Below are 22,890 nucleotides of genomic sequence, written 5' to 3'. Positions count from 1 at the left end.
ATTGTGAGGGTCTGTTGGGAACGTCTAGTGGAGCCCTCTGTCAGTAGGGTATTCAACTCGCACCTCCGGGAGAGCTTCTCCCATGTCCCGGGGGAGGCTGGGGACATTGAGTCCGAGTGGACCATGTTCTCCGCCTCCATTGTTGATGCGGCTGCTCGGAGCTGTGGTCGCAAGGTCTCCGGTGCCTGTCGTGGCGGCAACCCCCGAACCCGGTGGTGGACACCGGAAGTAAGGGATGCCGTCAGACTAAAGAAGGAGGCCTATCAGGCCACTCTGGCTTGTAGGTCTCCGGAGGTCATCGACGGGTATCGGCAGGCCAAGCGAGCCGCGGCTCGTGCTGTCGCAGAGGCAAAAACCCGGGCCTGGGAGGAGTTCGGGGAGGCCATGGAGGAGGACTATCGGTCGGCACCAAAGAAATTCTGGCAAACCGTCCGGCGCCTCAGGAAGGGGAAGCAGTGTCTCACAAACACCGTTTACGGTGCGGGTGGAGGCCTGCTGACCTCGACTGGGGATGTCGTCGGACGGTGGAAGGAATACTTTGAGGATCTCCTTAATCCCTCAGTCACGTCTTCTGAAGAGGAAGTAGAGACCGGGGACTCGGAGGCTGGCTCATCCATCACCCAAGCTGAAGTCACTGAGGTTGTCCGCAAACTCCTCGGTGGCAGGGCTCCGGGGGTGGATGAGATCCGCCCTGAGTACCTAAAGTATCTGGATGTTGTAGGACTGTCTTGGTTGACACGTCTCTGCAACATCGCGTGGCGTTCGGGGACCGTGCCTCTGGACTGGCAGACCGGGGTGGTGGTCCCTCTGTTCAAGAAGGGGGACCGGAGGGTGTGTTCCAACTACAGAGGGATCACACTCCTCAGCCTCCCGGGTAAGGTCTATTCCAAGGTACTGGAGAGGAGAATCCGACCGATAGTCGAACCTCGGATTCAGGAGGAGCAGAGTGGTTTTCGTCCCGGTCGTGGAACACTGGACCAGCTCTATACCCTCCATCGGGTGCTCGAGGGTTCATGGGAGTTTGCCCAACCAGTCCACATGTGCTTTGTGGATCTGGAGAAGGCTTTTGACCGTGTCCCTCGGGGTGTCCTTTGGGGGGTGCTCCGGGAGTACGGGGTCCGGGGCCCTTTGCCCAGGGCTGTCCGGTCCCTGTATGACCGGAGCAGGAGCTGTGTTCGCATTGCCGGCAGTAAGTCAGACCTGTTCCCAGTGCATGTTGGACTCCGCCAGGGCTGCCCTGTGTCACCGGTTCTGTTCATAATTTTTATGGACAGAATTTCTAGGCGCAGTCAGGGGTCGGAGGGTGTCCGGTTTGGGGACCACAGGATCTCATCTCTGCTGTTTGCAGACGATGTTGTCCTGATGGCTCCATCAAACCCGGACCTGCAACATGCACTGGGACGGTTTGCAGCCGAGTGTGAAGCGGCTGGGATGAGAATCAGCACCTCCAAATCCGAGGCCATGGTTCTCGACCGGAAAAAGGTGGCTTGCCCTCTCCAGGTGGGTGGGGTGTCCTTGCCCCAAGTGGAGGAGTTCAAGTATCTCGGGGTCTTGTTCACGAGTGAGGGAAGGATGGAGCGTGAGATCGACAGGCGGATCGGTGCAGCGGCTGCAGTGATGCAGTCGCTGCATCGGACCGTTGTGGTAAAGAGGGAGCTGAGCCGAAAGGCAAAGCTCTCTATTTACCGGTCGGTCTACGTTCCTACCCTCACCTATGGTCATGAGCTTTGGGTAGTGACCGAAAGAACAAGATCGCGGATACAAGCGGTCGAAATGAGTTTCCTCCGCCGGGTGGCTGGGCGCTCCCTTAGAGATAAGGTGAGGAGCTCGGCCACACGGGGGGAGCTCGGAGTAGAGCCGCTGCTCCTCCACGTCGAGAGGAGCCAGCTGAGGTGGCTCGGGCATCTGTTCCGGATGCCTCCTGGGCGCCTCCCTCGGGAGGTGTTTCAGGCATGTCCCACCGGGAAGAGGCCCCGGGGAAGACCCAGGACACGCTGGAGAGACTATGTCTCTCGGCTGGCCTGGGAACGCCTCGGGATCCCCCCGGAGGAGTTAGAGGAAGTGTCTGGGGAGAAGGAAGTCTGGGAGTCCCTGCTCAGACTGCTGCCCCCGCGACCCGGCCCCGGATAAAGCGGCAGAAGATGGATGGATGGATGGATGGATGGATGGATGCCCGCACTTTGAATTTATGTTTATTTAATCAGCATTATTTGTTGTCAGTTTTCTTTCATACAATTCTACATTGTACTATCATAGAAATCTGCTTGTCTTCATGGAGATGTTATAGCTTTATTTGGAATCACAATATTGCAATAATGTATCTATCTCCATAGAAACAAGCAGGTGATGCCATCAGGCCACATTACAGGTCAAATCTGTGGAGCGGAGATCCCACCATCTCATCACAGTGATTTACCTTCCTGTCTGACACTTGCCATTTGAACCTACAACCTCCTGTCAGGTAGAAAAACAAAGGTTAAATTTCACAAATGACCGTTATTTCTGCAGTTCTAAAATTCACCTTTAATGTCATAAAAACGAAAGAAGGAGGTGAGATGCTCCATGAAGAAGACAGAGGAAGGGTTTCTGAGGAGTGCATCGGTCGGTGGTGAAAGGTTGGGAGTCCACAGTCGGCGAGTACAGGTGCTAATGTAACACCTCTCACACCTTCCCGGCTGCCGTCGCCGTGGCGCCCGCGGGTTGCCGTGCAGGGATACTGTTGTTTGTGTTCCAATAATGTGCTGTAATCCCCCGTCTCACATGTGGCCTTAACACAGGTAATTGGACTTGAAGTGTGAGGCAGCCTGTGGCGAGACCCACGTACATACAATGCCACAATTCACCATAATTTTCCAGAGAGAAAATACACTTATATTGTCTTTGTTTGAAAATATATCACCTGTCTTCACTCATTTTAACCAGGTAACATTGGACACCTCAGTAGGCTTTTGAATGAATTGCTGCCAGACATAGTAAGAGTAATAAAATGCAATTTTTGTAATGTATAACCCGTGATGTTATACAGTAAATACCAATATGGTTAGTAAATACAGTAGTTCATTATTATTTAGTTACCTACATATAGTAAATAAAGGGAAAATAGAAATATAGTAAATTGAACTGGAAATATTACATGTATAAATGACTTATTATTACTTGTACTTAGAATACTGTTTGAAATGAAAGTAGAATTGGTGGTCTTGGTGAAAACCTTTGCCTGGGCCTGTGTGAAAGTGTGAAATATAGCTTGTTGTGTTCAAAAATGAGCACTACTTTCACTTACATTGTATTGTCATCATTTAAATCATCATCAATTTTATAACATGTTTAATACTGTTCCATTGTTATTCTGTCTTGTTTACAGTGTTATTGATTCCATGGTAGAACTCCTTTGTGGGTTCTCAAGTCATTTGAATTGGGTTCCCAGTTGTTTTTGTCACTGATTCCAGAGGATACAGCCCAAAGCTGGAAACTGCTCTTTTGGTCCTGTTTTGAATGTGACTTCATGAGCCTCTGCTGAACGCTTACACGACACACACTTCCGGTGTGTCACCTGCCAGCGACTCTAATTAGACTGATAAGCAGAGCAAGTGGTTCCTGGTAATCAGCCCCACGGAGCCCAGGCAGACGGCTAAATGAGGAGGAGATGAGCCATGCAGCCCAACAGGTGTCCTTAAAAAGGCCGGGCTGTGTGCTTATACATGCTGCCTCCCCTCTGCTCAAGAGTTCAATCAGAGCATGCTGCAGACACTGTATATATAGCACAGAGAGTTCTTAAAGGAGCTGGGAAAGTACGTCAGGTGCTTCTGTGCGTATAGATTTAATCATCATGCTGTTCCTCCAAATGGCGGCCTCGTTTTCAAAGAAATTGTTTGAGAAACTGCAGTTTGGTGATTGATTCAGCGGAGGAGGGGTGCTTGTACAATGGAAGCAGTCAAACTGTGTATTTTCATTTTGTGTGCTGCATCACTCCCTGCCTCTCTGCTTTTGGTTTTCTCTCCCTTTACACACACAGCTGCTCAGATTTAGACATATAATAATCATTATCACATTTTGTCCCCAAGAAAAATAGTAATAAAAAAGCAGTGGTGGAGCGACACGAGACAGACAGAATACAAAGCCATATCAGAACTAATAAAATCTCTGAAGGGAAATGTCATATTTCTCATTTTGACACCTGCGCAGACTGTTGTGTTACACTTTCATTTTACACCCACCACTCCCAGCTGTACGGAGCAGCACTGAGCAGAGACAAGCACGTGATCCGAGGGGCAGCCAGTGCCTCATGGCGAGGAGACCGAGCTTGCTGACACTTCATCCTCTCTCCAAGGATCCATCCACGCACCAACATCTGGAGATGTGCTTTAGTGTTTTGGATTGACTTAGCTTCCACTCGCCAGCAGCAAATGTTGGCTTCTGTTTGAAACCTCTTCTCTGTCCTCAGAATCCTGAGGACAGAGATTTTTTTTATTATGTGCCCTTGAAATTGAATCTAGGTGTTCAGACAGTGAGTAGGGTTTGAAAAAGACTTCAATGTATGTCTTTCATGCATTCATACACAGGCGCTTTGATTCATTTCTGTCAGGATCACATTAACAGCTTTTACAAAGCTGATTTAGAATCCAATTTAGATTGTTGTTTGTTGGTTTCTGCCTCTTTAAGGCTAGATTTCCTCTGCCGCTGTCGCTTTATGATTTGTGTCAAATCTAGTCAACATTGCTCTCCTTATGAAAACAACATTTGTGAACAGAGCAATTGGTTAAAGCCTTATATTGTGGTCCTCAGTTTGTTCAAAGAAAAAACAGGAATTTCATTTAACAGATTATCTGTCTGCAATGCCTTAGATTGATAATTGGTGTTTCTACACTCAAGCCACACGTGTGTCCTTGGAGTCTGCTTTGTGGATAAACTTGTTGTGTTTAAAAGGTACACCTGTTTTCACATGAAAATGTCTAAGCATCCGCACCCTCTGCTCATCCCCTGCTTCATATTTTTGATTGAGTGATGGTGTTTGTGATTTCGAATGACATCTGGAACAAATCTTTGGTAATGAGGTGATATTGAGCTCTTTGAAATTACCCTTCACAGCTCCTTCAAGTAGGTCGTGTCCAACTCAGCATGGATGAGGATCTGAGCTCCATGAGCTCCATGAGCTCCTTCCTGCACAAGACAAAATGGACTCCCTTTCACATGTTTGTAGGTGTGTGTTTCCACATATCCACATGCTAATTTCTCTGAATCAGTGGAGCTCACATCCGGCTCACATGTTAATGCTGCATGTCTAATCAAAGACTTTCCTTAAAACAGCTTTAGCATATTAATCATTTTAGCACTTCCATTGTGTTTATTTGCTAACTTCCTTATCTGTATTAGCCTGTATTATTATCCATAATACAGTCTTTATCTTGAACAAAAGTGGTATGTATGTGCCTGCATCTATAGAGTGATGCATGTTAGTCCCAGCTTGAGCAGGATGTCTGCTCCAACACATCATTACATTTTGTTCTAGCCATTAGCTTGTGGATGGTGAATTGTGGATGAAAAGCACAGGCACGTGTTTGTGTGTGTGGCCTGTGCACACTTGCTGATGTGGTGTGTAATGTGGCAACCTGCAGGAGCCGGTCCATGGAGGTAGCCTGCAGGATAATTGCTGCACAGTGACAGGTAGGGCTGCCTCTGCCAGAGCTGCACTGTGGGAGAGCACAGTGTGGCACCAGCCTCCCTCTGTAGACCCTTCAGACCCTGGCACTCTTCCAGATGTTTTCATCTGTATCATACACACATCCAGACAGACAATTGCACTCCCCTCTTCTCTTAAAACAAGACTTTAACCATCTACATAATGCTTTACAGTCACGGAAACAGCATACATAGGTCATATTTACTCCACTGAGTATTATCAAACACAATGTAATAAATTAAAAATCTATTATGACCATGTCTGTAATCTTTAATGACACTAACAGCTGGACGGTAATATCTTGCTGTGTGCTTCCTTTCACTTATTTGACTGTAATAATATTACAGTCAAATAAGTGAAATATAGACATTTTGACAAGCAAATACTGCCCCAAATCTAACCCTAACCACTTTAAGTTATATTGGGTCTAAAATGCCAGTCTTTGAGTGGAGCAGAATTAATAAATCAGCTCCCTTTTGTGCACATACACTAGGCACTGGGCAGCAGTCCAACAACCTCGCTGAGATTAGCTCCAATTTGATCTGGACCGGCTTGACTACATTTGCATTGCAGTCTCAGGGAAACTAACAGTCTAAGGTGTGAAAGATTCCCAGACGGATGCAGTATAGTTTAAGCAGAAGGGAGTGTATTCTGCAGTGTGGTCCCGACAGTGAGGCTGCCAACTTGTGTTCTTAGAAAAGGTCACGCAAAGATCAGGTGCTGCAGCGTGCAGGACGCCTGATGGCCATCATGACTTCAGATGTGCTCTGTTTACTGCCTTGTCTGTCATAATCCATGCACGAGCTGCTCTTTTTGACTGATTGTCACATGTGATATTCATGTTGTGTGTCACACATCTGCAGAGTGTCATCTCTGAAGACCAGAGTAAACAGAGTTGACTGGCCCTGTGGAGAATGCACACTGACATCCAGAGGGTTCCTCCACATCTGGACCAGCTCACTATCCAAGTCATTTGCCCGCGCTGCCTCTGTTCCCCAATCTCCTGCAGTCCGTGAAGAATTGGTGTCAGCACCTATCAAAGGCAAAATGCCTATTCTACACAGAGTGTCAGAGCAGCCACAATCTATTAATCAAGCAGCAGCCAGGAAACAGATATGTGTGTCTGACTCCAGCGCAGATCCAGGTGAATTATTCAGTCATCTTTGAAAGGGCACTCTAATAAGGGAGGATGCAATTATAAATGTGTCATGTGGGTTGTGTTTGAAAGAGGACGGGCTCTATAATGTGGTTGACACTGAGGCTATGGCAGGGTCTGTGTTGGGTCTGTGCTGGACACAAGAGACAGGCTGATTCTTGCGATTAAAAGAGACCAGACTCTGTCCACTTCTTGTGTTTGTGTGTAACATGTGAAACACGAAAGCAGTGGAGGCATCTTAAATTGGGCGCCATGCTTTTCTAAGGGAGCTGTTTTGTTGGGAGGATGTAAAGGTTTGTGGTGTGTTGATTTAGCCCAATAGCAGCAGTTGGTTTGTTGGGAGCACTGTGGCTTATCCACAGGAAAAGATCGATCTGGCTGAATAAACAGTGAGAGAACCAGGACCCCTGGTGCTAATAGCATGCCCCTCCATGTGACAGACATGGGCCAATAAGAGTGGCACTGCTGATTGGATCTGAGTGATCGTGGCTTTGGTAAGACTAAAATTATAAATGTCCATGTTTATACTATTATATACAATAGTACTGCACTATATTTATGATTTCATGTTGTAAACCAAAACAATCACATTTGAAAGTTGACGTTGAAATAAAAAAATATACATAATTATACTGTACAGAGCGTTATCAAGCTTCCAAATGCCCATGGCTAAATTTAAAATTGCTTTTCCGTGTTATAAAGAGAGCCCAAAGGAAAACATGGCAGCTTGTTCGTCAGTTATAATGTATATCGTCATTTGCTCTGTACATAATTTCTCCTCAGATCGATTAACCAGTGGGGATGGAGTATTAGGGCTGAAGGACGATGAATTCACTTTATTCACCTGAGCTGCTCCACATCTCCCTCCCTGTTTGTTGGTAGAGGTACCTTGATTTTGCCTCCTGATTGAAATAAGCCAGGCAAAAAAACAACAATTTAGATTCTCAAACAAAAAGTGGCATATGAAAGCGATGTGGACACAGGGTTGTCTGAGGAACAATGTACCTGTGCAACATAGGATGTTTATCACAGACCATAAAAATCACACCAAAGTCATCCCATATTTCTCTTTTGAACGTACAATATGAGGATGCATTAGATTTTGATATGCATCGACGGTGCCTGATAAGAGGTCATATACTACGCACGCCTGTATCCTACATGTAATGAATATACTGCACTTTTATAGGAGAATATTATTGTTTTTGCAGCTGCCTTGCAACTCAGTTTGGGACTGGAAAATAGGTTGCTATGTGAGTTATCAGTGACTGGGATCAGGTGCACGCTACCCCCCGCACAAACAGCAGCACCTCAGCGTTCGCCCTCCCCCTCGCTGCGCTCTGATAGGTAGAGACAGCCATCATATGTGCGAGGGGAAAGTGATGGGCGGAATGGCAGCTTTAATATCGCGCCGATTGCCTGCTGATAAGGCTAACGGCTGTGGAGAGGCGTGAGCGTCAGCCCTCCTCCACAATAAACACTTTCATTTTGTTTGGCTGGAGTGACGGATGGAGGGAGAGAAGTGGTTGAATAGACGACCTGAGGAGCAGTGAAGAGAGGAGGGGGCCACGAGAGATAGATGTTATGCATGTGAATGTTATTCAGTATTAACAGATCAATCAGACACGAGTGAAATATGCATTTTGTCAACTCCAGACACCCACTTGGTAAAAAGGCAACTATGTGCCTGCTCTGCCATGTTGGAAACACTTGCAGACTCGAGAGCTGACAGATGCACATGAATTAATCTTATTTTCCGTACTATACAATATAATCTCATACATCTTTAATGGTTCAAAATAGTATATGCTGTGTACAGTCACCCACATACAAATTTGCTTACACTATAAATGTTTTTTTGTGAACAGCTATCAAAGTTGGATGTAAACTGCTCTTGCTCCCAACTTAAGCTGCAGATGCAAATCAAACTGTTAATCTATATCACTGCAAACAATAGCACGTTTGTTGTTTATCAGCTAAGCGAATGCATAACCTCCTATTACTTCTCAATAATAATTTCTGGTTCTCTACTATGTTGATTTGAACATTGGTGTGGTGGCGGCATATGGCAGTAAGAAAAGTCACATTATAATGAAATTGCCCTCTCAACAGGCTCATTTTGCTACAGTACATATGCAGGGAGCAATTCAAAGGTCACATAAAATCAAGCTTAAATGTTTGTTTATGGCGTTTTTATGTATTCACACTCATTAATGCGTACGTCGTCGAGCAGCGGCTGTGATGTTTAGAGATTCTTCTTAGACGGGTGATTGGAATGGCCTTTTTCCCCTTGTTCAGTGAGCGCTTGATGAGTTCCTCTGATGTTTTACAGAAAACAATGTGCATAGCTTTAATCTGAGCATATTACTCTTGAGCATGGACATGTAGTGACTCCATAAAGCCTGTATTATTGTGACGCTTGTAGTGGGCTGTAAATTATGTTTGATGGAGCATAAAGCAGAAGAGTGTGCTCCTACTTTCATCAATGTGGGAGCTACAATACTAACTGCACATTTGAAGAGCTCTGTGTGATATGATGGAAAGTGACTATGGAACTGCACATCACAATAGAACATTGGGAAAATATTTTGGTGTATTTGTGCCTGTTAATAAAAATACAAGCAAGTCTATGAGTCCACTGGAGTTCAGCAATAAAGGAGATATAATGCAGAATAAACTTTTGATTTAAGCGTTTTTAACTGTATATCACAGCTATGTACTTGCTTCATCCTCCAATTTAGAATAATACATTTTGAAGTGCGATACATATTATCGCAGAAAATGTAATTTTTGGATTTTTTTATTTTTTGCTTATTTTGTTTCTCTGGTCCTGCCCAGTTTTGTTTTTTGTTGTTTTGTTCTTAAAAAAATAATAATAATAATGATGATAATAATAATTAAATACAAAAATACATTATGCCACTGAACACCAAAGCTGGATGATTCCATTAAGCCCTTTTTTTAAATGAATGATTTTATGTGCTGCACCAAAAATATATCAGAATGAATAGTCGATTTAGTAATTATCAAGACAGGCCTAGCAACATAACACTTCAATCTTTATGTCAAGATGGTTGGAAGTTTTAGGATTTTAGTTCATAGTAAGGAAACAAGAGTGTAAAAAGATTTACTGATAACATTTCAGCTTAGACATTTTCTACAGACATTCTCTACATTCCTCTGATTCTTCTTTTAAATGAATTGCTCACTGCTCAGAGAATAAGAGGTTGTTTTTTTTTATTGTGTAATACTGGGTTTTGATCCGAGCGTGGTGTACATGCAGCAGATTTTTAACGCCCAATACAATCCTGTGGCTTTCCTCTTCTTCTTAGTGGGTGAACATGAAATGATGGAGCTCGATACGACTCGGAAACTCTGCAGATCAAATAAGGCTGCAGGGATCAGGTCTCAATATTAGCGATTGCACTAGATAGACTCAGACAATGCCTATTAAAATGGCCTGAGGAGGCTCTCTGAAATCAAAGCTGACATCTCTTTTCCACAGTCTGTCAGGAGTATTTGGTGGCTAATTTGAAGCTTAGAAAATCAGACTGAGTACGTGTGAGAGAGAGAAGTGCTCCACTGGGAGGTTAGTACAAGGGGGCGCCCAAAAAGAGAGGCTGTGGGCTGTTATCTGTACAGTGACAGAACAAGCAATCCATTTACAGACGTATTCTGGAAACATCCATCTAGTGGGCAGTTAATGAGCTCGGCAAGTACATTGTATTTACATTTAAAGTGGCTGTTGTGGGACTGTCATTTCCCTCAGGTTGATTGGAGAGTCCTCAGCTTTGATTCACAAGTAAATACTGACCTTCAGGCCACACTGGCTTCTCTACAAGTCTCTCGGAGTCCACTTGTCACTCAAACGTTAGCTTTGGCTGTGTGCCTGCGTTGAGTTCAGGCTAATCTTTGGTCGTTTTGACTCATCATGAGTTGCAACCCAAGTGGAGTCCTCATTAGAACCAAATGGTGCTGTGACCTTTTAGCGACATAGCTCCCCCCCAACACCTACGCCCTCACCCAGCTGGGCTAATTATCTTGCTCATTACACCCCCCTTACCCAAATAGCAGGTACAGTAGCTAACTATGGAGCACTGATATGCCTATGACTAAATACAGAGGTGGAAACATGAAATGATCTTCATCTTGGCACTATTCCAGTTAAAGACTTGTGTCCTTCGGCTAATGGGAGAAGAGTTTCCTTTCCTCCTTATGTGGTAGACTGGGGAGGTATATTTGACCTTTAGCTCTCTTCCGTCTACTTTAGGGAGTCCAACTGACATGTAAAATATAATCAAGTGTGCATTGTGCCATTGACAACTATGGAGTCATCAGTGTTTGCAGCAGCAGCTCTAATAAGCGAGAGGAGCGGGTCAGAGATGGATGGGCGTCTTAAAAGTAGCGTGCTTAATTAGACGGAATGCTGCATACATTGTGGACTGAGTGAAATCATTGGGATGGATTAAAATACTAATTAAATGGGCCCTGGTTGCATTTGGAGTGTGAGGTGGGGTTCAGCTCTTCAGGGTCATTTGCATAGCCTTCATCTGAGGAAATGGGATTTAGAGGACCTAACTCGCACTTCTTTTCCCTTTCAGCGTCACCAATCACATTCACATGCTAACAAATGAAAATCATGCCTAATTTTTCCCTTTCATTTGATAATTTAGTGCAATCTATTAAGACCTCTTTGATTTTGTTTTGCAATATAAATGTTTCCATCAAAGGAAGGCGCGGACGGTAGTGTGTGTGATCCAGGACGATGGATGTTTAACGTGGCCTTACTTTGGTTAATTACTTCTAGAACAAAGGCAGGAGCACAAGTTATTGTGCTGTGAATCTGCTGCTCTCTGTGTGCTTTATGATCATCTTGAGCAGGTCTGACTGAAGGCTGATCACAGAGCTGCGGCCATAAGGAACACGATTGGTCACGTCTCATTCTACAAACACGCTCAAGACCCATAGTAACATTTAAAAATGAACTACACTTTTATTTCCCACTGTATGTGTTTCTATCGATAATGATTGAAGAAAAGTTGGGGCGGTGAAAAGATCGTTAAATTTGTTTCTATACAAACAAAAGTGGAGCAAAGTTTTTAAAAAGGTTTTGTAAAAATAAATGATTTCCAATTTGATGCAATACTACGTAATCTTTCAACAGTTGTCTTTGAGTTGAAGATGTCTGGATGTATCTTTTAAGTTAAAATGTCTTCCAGCATTATGCCCATGCGACACAAGCTCCTTGAGAGGGATGTTTGTCAAACTATGGATACATACTTCAATTACTATTTATTTTTATTTTGTTTACAAAGAGATCAGATCAGATATGGTTTTCTGTGTTACGCTCTTACAGCACATTCTGCACTTTATCTACCAGTATAATTTTTTCTTGAGCCTATAAAAGTGTGTGTTATTTAATTGATTCTCGTGGTCTATAGTAAAAAGGACAAACAGATGTATTGCACCTGGTACGTTGGATTTTGCTGCATTCCAAACCTCCCAACTACTGTAATATGGTTGATTCTTCCTCAACAGACATTTTATGGATTTTTTGTTCATGATAATAAGTGTCTTTCATGATCCAAACTATGTACCATCCAATTCTACAGTCGACCTTGTGTTGGAGCAATGATAGTAGTGAAGTTTCCTATTCATTGCCTCTAGAACGGCACATTTTCTCCGCTTATAAGCCTACCACACCGACTACACCTGTCGCCCCACTGCCACTGTCAGCTGCCACACAACCATCTGCCCCTGCACTTTTCCCCGCTCTCCATCGAGATGTGTGGGCCGGCCATTTTCTATGACCAGCTTGACATCTGACTCACGCCGTTACATCCCTTGCATCATTTCTCGGTTCCGCTCGTTCTTGCCTTGGGGAAGTGAAAAATCTGCTACTTTGTCATCCTCACACCTCCTCTGCTTTTGTGTCTCTGCAGTCCAACAGAAGCAGCAGCTGGAAAAGGAGACGGGCCTGAAGATAGTGGAGGCTGGAGTGAGCGACGTAAGTTACCCAATCCCTGTTATGGGGCGCATGCGTGGGTGTGATTGTGTTGTCTTTGGGGCCGACGGGACGGGAATAACTCGGCGGTTTGGCATCCACCTGCAGCTCCCATCACGCACTAATCTTCAGCCGCAATGAATTCAAACACACATCCTTTTTGAGCACGTCGCTTTCATTATCCGCATTCATTTCCTTTAGGTCCCTGAGTGCTGTTGTTGTCACCATGGCGAATAAAACATAACAAGACAAAAGCCGCGCAAATTTAGCAAAACGTAAAGTGGATCATGCTGCAGAGCCACAATAACTAGATTACCATGAGTGCGGTCACTTTGCGGAGGAACAGTGATGCTCCTTTGACATATTCATTGTCAGAAATTAAGAGGAGAGCAGGAGGACACTCGGGAGGATGCAGATGAAAGCAGAGTGAATGTGGAATCGTTCAACACTGATAAATATTCATATATATCTGAGGTAAGGATCTAATCAAGCGCCCATTGATGCATCCACGCTCGTCTACTAAATGAGCTCCACTATGGAAATGAGACAGACAGTCTTAGACCCCTGAGCTGCCCTGATCGCGAGGCATGCTGGGAGCTAAATGGATGCGGCCTGTGCATCGCAGGACAGTTGCCAGTAGCAACAAGCAGTCACACACATGGTATAGACAAGATCATTTTGCCGTGCCTCTTATGATGTCTCCCTTTTAGTGTCACTTTGCCCATTCTTTCATTCTTCTCCCATCTGCCTCCCACTTATATCTCTTTTAGACGTGTTTTTTTTTCTCATCCTGGTTCACATTGTGTCTCTATCACATTCCTCTCAATTATCTATGATTCAAATTTTCCCTTTGTATTTCCAGATCAACTTTTGTCCTGTGCTTTGTCAGTCTTTGTGGGTTATTCCTACGCTAAGCTAGAGCTGGTGCATGGCCTTGTTTGTCATATTGGGCCTATTTGTAGATAATTAGCTGCAATAATAGCCTCTCTGCAGGAGCCAAGCCGAGGGAGGGATGGATGGAAAAGGGAAGTTGGAGAGGAAGGATGTGTCTTCCACCTCAGGGGGAGAAATTCTGCGTTTAACCAATGTAAAAGCACCGTACCGCTCCCACCATACTACAAATACAGAGTTGGCAAAGTCAAAAAGCTGAAAACTCACGTGGCGCATTTAGCAGCTTTAGTTAGATGTGTTGATTTCACCAATCCACATCCAAGTGTTGAGGGGGAAATGGTAGCTTTTGACAGAGAAGCAGCAGAGTGGGCTTATTAAATGCATTACTTTAAAAACGTGTTAAACCAAAAGAACCGCTCTCAATAGATCTGCACTAAATTGGCCACTTTTATGAGTAAATGAACGATGGCGGGCGCCTGCTTATTAGGGATCAGTAATACAGCAGGTGATATTGCATCTATAAGTAGTTTAGTGGTGTCAAAATGAAGCCCATGTCAAAGTGTACTCTCCCCGCGCTCGTATGAAAGCTTTGTGGTCGCTATCATTAAGTCTTATCACTGACAACTCCCCCCTTTGCGGTTTTTACTTAAGAGGTGACAAATGACAAAACAGCTTAGGAAGATGTCCAGATACAGCCCTCGTCAATAGCAGTAGATGCAGACGAGGATAAGCAAATGTCAAAGTGGGGGAAGGAGACATCAATCAATACGCACTGCAATATCTACTCTATCATAGATCGCCGAGACATTGCATGCCCGGGTTGGAAAAAAGCATAGAAAAATGACTTATACTTGGTGTTGTTGTGTTTTTTTTGTATGTGTATTATGTGTATGGCATGAGTAATCAATATGTACCCAATGGAATGAAAATGTATAGCGACATAAAGTTTGGCGTGTTCATGTAATTGATTAGAACAAATTCTCACTAAGAATTGTAAATGACAGTGGTGAGTGGAGAGAATAGAAAGAAATCACATACATTTGTTCTTTTTTCTCCAAAGGACGGGGACTTGCAATTGTTGGTTAGGTGTTTTGAAACCAATCGCTATGGTTACTCCTGACAGACAAGCAACAGAAATGATTTTACTCTGGAGGAAAGGCCAAGGATGGAATATTGAAAGGAGTTTATCAGTTTGCATCGGAAAATAATCTGATAATATAAGCAGAATTGGATTTGTTTCTGAATGATAGCTCTAAAAATGAAAGCCTCTCTTTTCCTGTGCCAAGACCTTAATGACTTGTGTTAATAAAGATGAACAATAACCACCTCTCTATATTGAAATTTCCATAGCAGAGTGCTTAACAACATCCGATCTATCTTCTAAATTAAAATCAATAACACAAACCATGCACCTGTAATATTCCCCTAGTTACTTCCTATAAATATTTAATAATACTAAGAAAAGCAAGTGAGTCTGCCAACATGAGATGGTCCCTGTGTGATTAAGTTAGCACTTAAATTGAGATTCATTGACATTTTGACAGCGGGCTATGTCAGAGATGGCTCTAGCAAACTACTTAGAAGGCTCTCATTAAGTAAAGAATTCCCCCTGCTCCATGTCATCGCATTATTCAGACATTAAATGTAAATCACATATGGCAGGGACTCGCGCTACACTATGCGTATTTTGGGGTTTGAAAAAAAAAAAAATATATATATATATATATATATATATATATATATATATATATATATACAAATCCTGTCCACTTTTTCAACATGTCCTTCAAAGCCGTCAAGGCAGAAGTGCATGTACGAGTCAGTAAAGTCGATTTGAACTATTATTTAAAAATATAATAGTTTAAAAATAAAATGGACATAAATTGTAACTGATATAAAACCTACACAAGTGGCAGAAAGAATTGGCTAATGTTCTTTTAGCTTCTTGGCATTGCTTCCATTAACGCCTTCTATAACCATAGTATATCTCGACAGTAAGTACACACTCCATAGTGCCAACATAAGATACTCTTTTGTTGCTCTCATATCTGTCTATGGGAGTTTTTGTTTATAGGAGATCTTCTACTGAAAGTGTTTTTCAGACTTCCTATAAGTGATCTGTTCTTCTGGATCTACCTCTGTATCTACCTGCGTTGCACCAATGAAATTTCCCCATGTGGGACAATAAAGGATTATCTTATCTTATCTTATCTTAACCAGAATCTATTCATTTTCAAAGTAGTATTAAACATGCTAAAAATATATATATATTTTCCGATACAGCCAATAATAAGCCAATGTCCAAATGATTATCAAGTAACAATTAAGCTAATGTTGATTTGAATTGAATTATGAGACGTTCTAGATCCTCAACTGATTTCCAAAATGATACCTGTTCCTGTGCATTTTAGTAGATCGCAGCCAATACATGGCACCAGTACTGTATCAGTATTGTATGTTTTTTTTCTAAACTATTGCCATTCTATTCTAGTTCATTTGAGTTAAAAACCTTATTAACACTGTTATGACAATCTGGCTTTGAGTTAAAACTTACATTTTTACAAAGTATAGGTACAATTTTTCACATTGTAAGGAAATCGAAGACAATTTGAACATGTTTTTATTCCCACAGCGGTTTGAGTCCTTCACACACAAACACAGAGGTCACGTCACATTTGAAAGGCTGTTAAAGAATGTCAGAGTCTTATGATGGCCCTGTCCAAACCCACATTATCTCTCTAATCAAAGGAGGAGCTGCGGCGGCACACAGTGGAGCCTGCTTTCTCTCAAAGGTCACATGTGATAATGACCCCTCACCATGGATCTGGGGCTTTCTCTCCAATATCCTGTCTCACAATTAAGGCCTAGGCATGGTGGTATGAAATCTCTAACATAAACTTCTTCTCAAATATTATATTACTGTTTCCCGTTTGCTCTGTAATTACATATAGTTTTTCAATTTTAACCACTGTAATTAGGCCATTGTACAGATTTTTGCACCACTCCTTCATCTCTTAAGTGCATGATGATGCTTCTGGTCCAACTCGATGAGTTTTCACACCAAGATGAAAAACTAAGACGACAAAAACAAAATTTTCAACCCTCCATGGAGCCTTGATCAGCATGTAACTTGTACATTACCCGCAGGGATGATCGCTTAAAATTAGCATTTCTTTTTGCTCTGGAACACTTTGCATATAAATATTTATTCCTTGCACTTTTTAAAATTATGTTGCGGTTATCCAACAGCATCAGTGCATTTGGTTTCCCTTTAATCTAAGCAAGCCCAAATACTGTAGTGTAGCACATAGCACTTAATAGCAAATTCTATGTCGGCAAATGCAATTCCTTGGAGCAAATGGGACAAAACATTTCAGCTGGGACTTCAAAGAGAACTACATTGACCATTTCCTTATGGATGAAAAGCAGTACAGCAGGATTGGCTTATAGAAATAAATAATTGTGATAAGAGTTGTACAAATTGATCTCCCAGCGGCGTGGATACAGCACGCTTCACTTCACAACATGTTCCCCCATGTTCAATGTTTTCTTATGTTAGGCATAGACAAACAGTGTTATGTTAATGTTCTAAATCTTGTTCTCTGTTTGAACGTAGTGCCACAAACTCAATTTGAATGGGTTTGTCACACTCTCTTTTTATCTAAACACGGTATACTTCACCGGTTTAGTTAGTGATGCCATCTTCAATGTTGTTCTACACAATATACAAAACCCTAGTGTCAAAGCTCAAAGCACTGACCTCTTAACCAGTGTATGGACCAATAAACTGGATATGGATCAGTATGGATCAAACCAAATAGGTGAGCTTCAGCTGCCCTATAGTGCACACGTCTGTTGGCAATCAATTGCACACTGGCCCACAAATGTTTGTCTGTCTCCACACACAATCCATTTGATCTTCCTCAGACACTGTAATAAACCCAAACAATGAAAAAATGGCCATCTATAAAAATTTCAGCAGTGAAGGTAGTCCAATCTGGCTGCTTGAAAAGTGTCTGAAATGCCATTATAGTGGCCGATCTGGATGTGAAATGTCATAGTGGAGCAGCCCCACTGTGCCCGCAGCCTTGAGTAGCTGAGGCTCTTTGGAGAGTCCAGCTGCCTCCCACTGATGAAAGCTCCGCTCCTCAGCAACCTTTTACCATCAGCTGACCTTTGGGCTGCAGAAATGCCTTTGATACCACGCCATGCCGTTTGGTATTTGGATCTCTCTATACCATGATGCTGGCTCTCCCCGGGTACGAGCGGCCCACACTGCCTTTAATGAGCGTCAGTGTGTAAAGTGTTTACGCGCCTTCCTCCGCCAGCTTTTATGCCAAGTCTTTGTTAAAGATAGGTACATTTTATGTGAATAGTTGACAGTGGTATTTTTATGTTCTGCATGTTGAAGGGCAGCGCTTCGTCCTTTTGAATAAGGCCAAATGAGTTTTTCCGAATGTACTCGAGCTGAATAGAAAAAAAAAAACTCGTTGTGGCCAGGGATATTTTAATATAATTATTATAGTGATTCATATTCATTCACTGCCACTAACCTAATACTTGAATAATCCATCAATACTTGCAGCTTACCTGATTTAATTCACATACTTACATCTGTTTTTTCCAAAGGGCTCAGATTTTTTTTAAAGTTGATTGAACAGTTTTGGGAGAAGGTTATATAGGCTTATTATTAAGAATTATTATTATTATCATTATTATTATTATTAGGCAATGTACAAATACTATATTTGTAACATTGTGCAGTATAAAATACAGGCTTTTCACTGTATGAGGTTTATAAGAGCAAATGAAACTTGCACCACTGCTTAGATGCACATGTGTGTTTTACAAGCACAATAATTCACATATTGGAGGAAAATAAAGAGAGAGAAAGGGGTTGGTTGCTCATAATCTTGCTGTCTGGACATGATCTGCTATACGTGGGTGAAATCATATTGGTGGGGACTGTTCCTTGTTAGCCTTTGGTTAGGGCATGTCCACAACCGTCCTACTTAAAGTTAGGCCCATGATGCCTCCCTTCACTGCCTTCACTGTGATAACAAAAATAGACTAGAAAATCTGCAATGGCTGAAGCCATTGCTGGAGTGTCTGCATCTCTCCCTCTCCCCCCATCTCCCTCTCCCTCCCTCCCTCCCTCTCCCCCCCTCTCTCTCTCTCTCTCTCTCTCTCTCCCTCCCTCTCCCCCCATCTCCCCCTCTCCCCCTCTCTCCCTCTCTCCCTCTCCCCCCATCTCCCTCTCCCTCCCTCCCTCTCCCCCCCTCTCTCTCTCTCTCTCTCTCTCTCTCTCTCTCTCCCTCTCTCCCTCTCCCCCCATCTCCCCCTCTCCCCCTCTCCCCCTCTCTCCCTCTCTCCCTCTCCCCCCATCTCCCTCTCCCTCCCTCCCTCTCCCCCCCCCTCTCTCTCTCTCTCTCTCTCTCTCCCTCTCTCCCTCTCCCCCCATCTCCCCCTCTCCCCCTCTCTCTCTCTCTCTCCCTCCCTCCCTCCCTCTCCCCCTCTCTCCCTTATCTTGTGTTTTATATACATCCATGCAATATATATAATCTAATGATATATTGCATCGATGTGTATAAAACACAAGATAATCTTACCTGTTGCTGACAGAGATCCCAAACTACTAAAGAATAAAGTCTACCTCTCTCTCTCTCTCCCTCTCTCCCTCCCTCCCTCCCTCTCTCTGCCTCCCTCTCCCTCTCTCTCTCATTCCCTCCCTCTCTCCCTCTCTCTCCCTCCCTCTCCCTCTCCCTCCCTCTCCCTCCCTCTCACCCTCTCCCCCTCTCCTTCTCCCTCTCCCCCTCCCCCCCCCCCCTCTCTCTCTCTCTCTCTCTCTCTCTCTCTCGCTCGACTGGCTCCGTCACAAAATTCTAAAGAATAAAGCCTAAAGAATAAAGTCTAAAGAATTCCGCAGACACTCATAATGCCCAAATTCATTTCACTGGGGAAAAAGTACTAATACTTTTGCAAATTCTGCAAAAAGTACAAGTTTTTCAAATGTCAAAAGTAATAACACACGGACTACTGTGAAAGCGATCATAATGAGGTATAACATGTTGAAATCGGTTGAAGTGTTAAGGAGTTGAAACTGGCTAAATGGAAAATCATGGAAAATATAATAATAAAAAATACGTGAAATACAAGAACATATAGTGCCTGCGTGACATCACGCAGACACTCAATAAAGCAATGCAGACCAAGAAAGACTTAAAGGTGGTATGGACGATTTTTTTCAGCAATTTTTTTTATCATATTTCCTCGTGGAGTGAATAAATCATTTGTCCTGCCACGTATCAATCATAAAACGCACCTACCGCTCACTTGCAGCCGCGTCAGGCTCCTCCCCACGTTTCCGCGTGCCTAAGCGCATGGATCTATCATAATATAGTTCCCTCAGTGTACGGGGCAAAATGAAGACGGAAAAAGACAGTTCGAGCTGACGCAGAAGTGGACAGAAATCTACGGGAGACGAGCGATGCGATGCGCTCTGTTGCGCTAATAAACAAACGCACGTGTGTGTTGTATCGGTCCGCACGGGGGAGTGCGCACTTCCGCCTGCGTTCTCAAATCGCCGAAAAATCGTCCATACCGCCTTTAATACATGTTCCAAAGCATTTATCTGAGACAAAGTGACATTTGGATGGCTTTCATAAATGGATGATATCTCTTCCTCCATCTGTTTTGATTATGTCCCTGCAATTTTCTGGTTTTGGGGCAAAAAAGTGGCACACATGAAATAAATCAGCTGAATACTTTGATGACTCTGTCTCTGACTTGGAAGCTCTAATCCTTAATAATCTTGACTACATTCAGGGAATGCCTGGCTGTCCCTTAGTGGCCTCACTCTCTGCTGCTCCAAATGACTGATGTACATCTGAGGAAGCGGCCTTGTGCCACAATGGAGATGTATGCCACGGTTTAGAACACAACTGAAAATGCATTGGTCTGTGCATTATATTTGACTTCAAGGTCCTGATGCTGTGTTGTTATGACAACCATGGACATGACACACTGCAGTCTGGTTGGTGCAGGCGACCGAATGCTTGTGGTAATGCGGTGAGAGAAGGCACTAGGCAGTTGAGAGTGGGTGCCTGGGGGAGCCCGAGGGTGGGGGACCTGCAGAGTCCACAGCTGGAGTGCATGGCAGAGGTTTAAATGTCAGCAATGAAGCGGGTGCTCGTGCCATTTGGCCTGACGTGTTGCATGCCAAGGGACTGGCAGCGGGACGTGGGGTGCAGGGTGCCCCCGGCCCCGGCCGCTCTGCTCTCACCTTCTGCCATTTATCATGCGCCGGCTCACTCAGTGCATCTGGCATCTTCGCGGCCACAGCAACTACAGCAGCTTCAGCAACTACAGCAGCTACAGGCTACAAGCTACACGCACAGTCCATGAGAAGAATCTTCCAGCTATAGCCTGCAGTTCTGTTTGGATCAAATATGTCCGGCATCTGGACAACATATAGAATCAAATAAAAGTTTAATCTTATATTTGAACCTCCTTTTTTGTTTTCTAAAAAAGCTTGAACGAAGAAATAAGCAGGATTATTCGAACATGCAAAACATGGTTGAGGGTTAAAAAGGTAATTTTAGCAGATTAGGACCCACATTATATAGGACTATATGCAGTTCACATTCCATTAGATAATTCTTTGAATAAGTAGTATCAAATATAAATCAAGTCTATCTAATTTGGAAACGTAGTCTTTGGATTGCCATGTAAATTAACTTTGTGGACACAAAACACACTGCTCTAATGTGTGGAATTTAAATTAAAACCTGATAAAAAATAAAAAACAAACTGTAAGTACAGAAGCATTGTGGCGTTTTGTATTAAATAAAAAGGAAACATTTGAAACTATCTTGCGGCATTCCTCACACCTAAGTGAGTCTTTTTGGTTGAATACTGCAATTGCAGTTGTCCTGATATGCAGCAGTAGATTAAGTATTGCTCAGTGAGAACACAATGCAGAAAGCACTTTGCTCACAGTAAATTAAATGTAATCAACTGGCTTATCATTTTTATTGACTTTAATTGAGTGTAATTGCGAAAGCTGCTGTAACTGCCAGTTACTTTCTGCATCACAAGGTCAGCTAAATTGCTTGATGTGATGTTATGGTCTTTATGATGACCTTGATATGGAGGCTGTTTGAATATTCCATCTGTGCTGATAAAGCATGAAATCAAACTCAAGTAGCTTCTCACGCAGGTTGAGGAATCATCAGCCCACTGTCTACTAATGTGCTATTTGGATTGACTTTATCTATACATGTATGTGGGATTAATAGAGTTGGCGCAGCACAATTTAGTTGAGCAAATATTTAATAGGTAATATCTCTTTAATAATCATCTTTAAATGTGATGCAACCATTGCATAGCACACGCACAAGACTGCAGAGCAGTGGTAGGATCAGCCCTGGCACTGTGAAGTGAAGCAGAGTGTTCACGCCTACAGCCTATTTACATTCATAAGTGGGCTTGCCATACCGGCTGATAGCTGCACAGGCACAGATGCAGTCCACACCACACCTGATGTTGTGCAGGTGGATGCAGTGTAAAAATAGGATTATCTCCTCACAAACACAAGCTGCCTTGGCTGGTCTGCCTAACACATGAACAGCACATGAGAGAATTTTATTTCGATGTTGGCAACAATAAAAGACAAACCAAATGTCATGTCAGTCACATGTCATTACAATATTCACTTTGAAAGAAACACGAAACCAGCCTGCTTCACAAAATGCGTACTGTACTAGATTGATTTTACAAATGTCCAATTATAAGACAGTGTAGTGTAGACAGTGGCAGATCAGTGTAAAACTACAGTACAAAGACATCACATTTTTGACATAAATCGAAGCAGAGATGACTGATACTCGAATGAAAGTTTCAGGTTTCTTTCAGAGGAGCAGGAGCTGTCTTGGCTTTGGTGCTGACCGCTGGTATAATAGATGGGCAGTGGGCACGAGGGAGTGGTGCTCCTGTCAGCTCACTGTTTAGCAGAGAAAGGCCGGACTGTCCCAGCTGATCGCTGTGGCTTCATTAGCATGGGCTGCGGTTGCTCCGATTAGCAGTAATTAAAGAGAAATCAGAGCTGCCTCCAGACCAGACGCAGCCAGCGCCTGTCAAGTGAGATGGCCGTGAAACAGA

At 43.4% G+C, this 22,890-nt stretch overlaps 1 protein-coding gene across 1 annotated transcript in view; it reads left to right on the top strand.

Moving 5' to 3' along the window:
* Window positions 1–22,890, top strand: part of ptprn2 (protein tyrosine phosphatase receptor type N2) — a 112,260-nt gene that overhangs the window by 51,973 nt on the left and 37,397 nt on the right. The window contains exon 11 of the mRNA XM_072450963.1: window positions 12,779–12,843. Within this exon, the coding sequence (XP_072307064.1) occupies window positions 12,779–12,843 (65 nt within the window). The remainder of the gene's footprint in view (window positions 1–12,778; window positions 12,844–22,890) is intronic.

The sequence above is a fragment of the Eucyclogobius newberryi genome, unplaced genomic scaffold (assembly GCF_026437365.1).
Source record: "Eucyclogobius newberryi isolate DKJ021-1_F unplaced genomic scaffold, fEucNew1.0.hap1 SCAF_18, whole genome shotgun sequence".
NCBI lineage: Eukaryota > Metazoa > Chordata > Actinopteri > Gobiiformes > Gobiidae > Eucyclogobius > Eucyclogobius newberryi.
The sequence above is the reverse complement of the archived record's forward strand: the minus strand, read 5'-3'. Positions and strand labels throughout refer to the sequence as shown.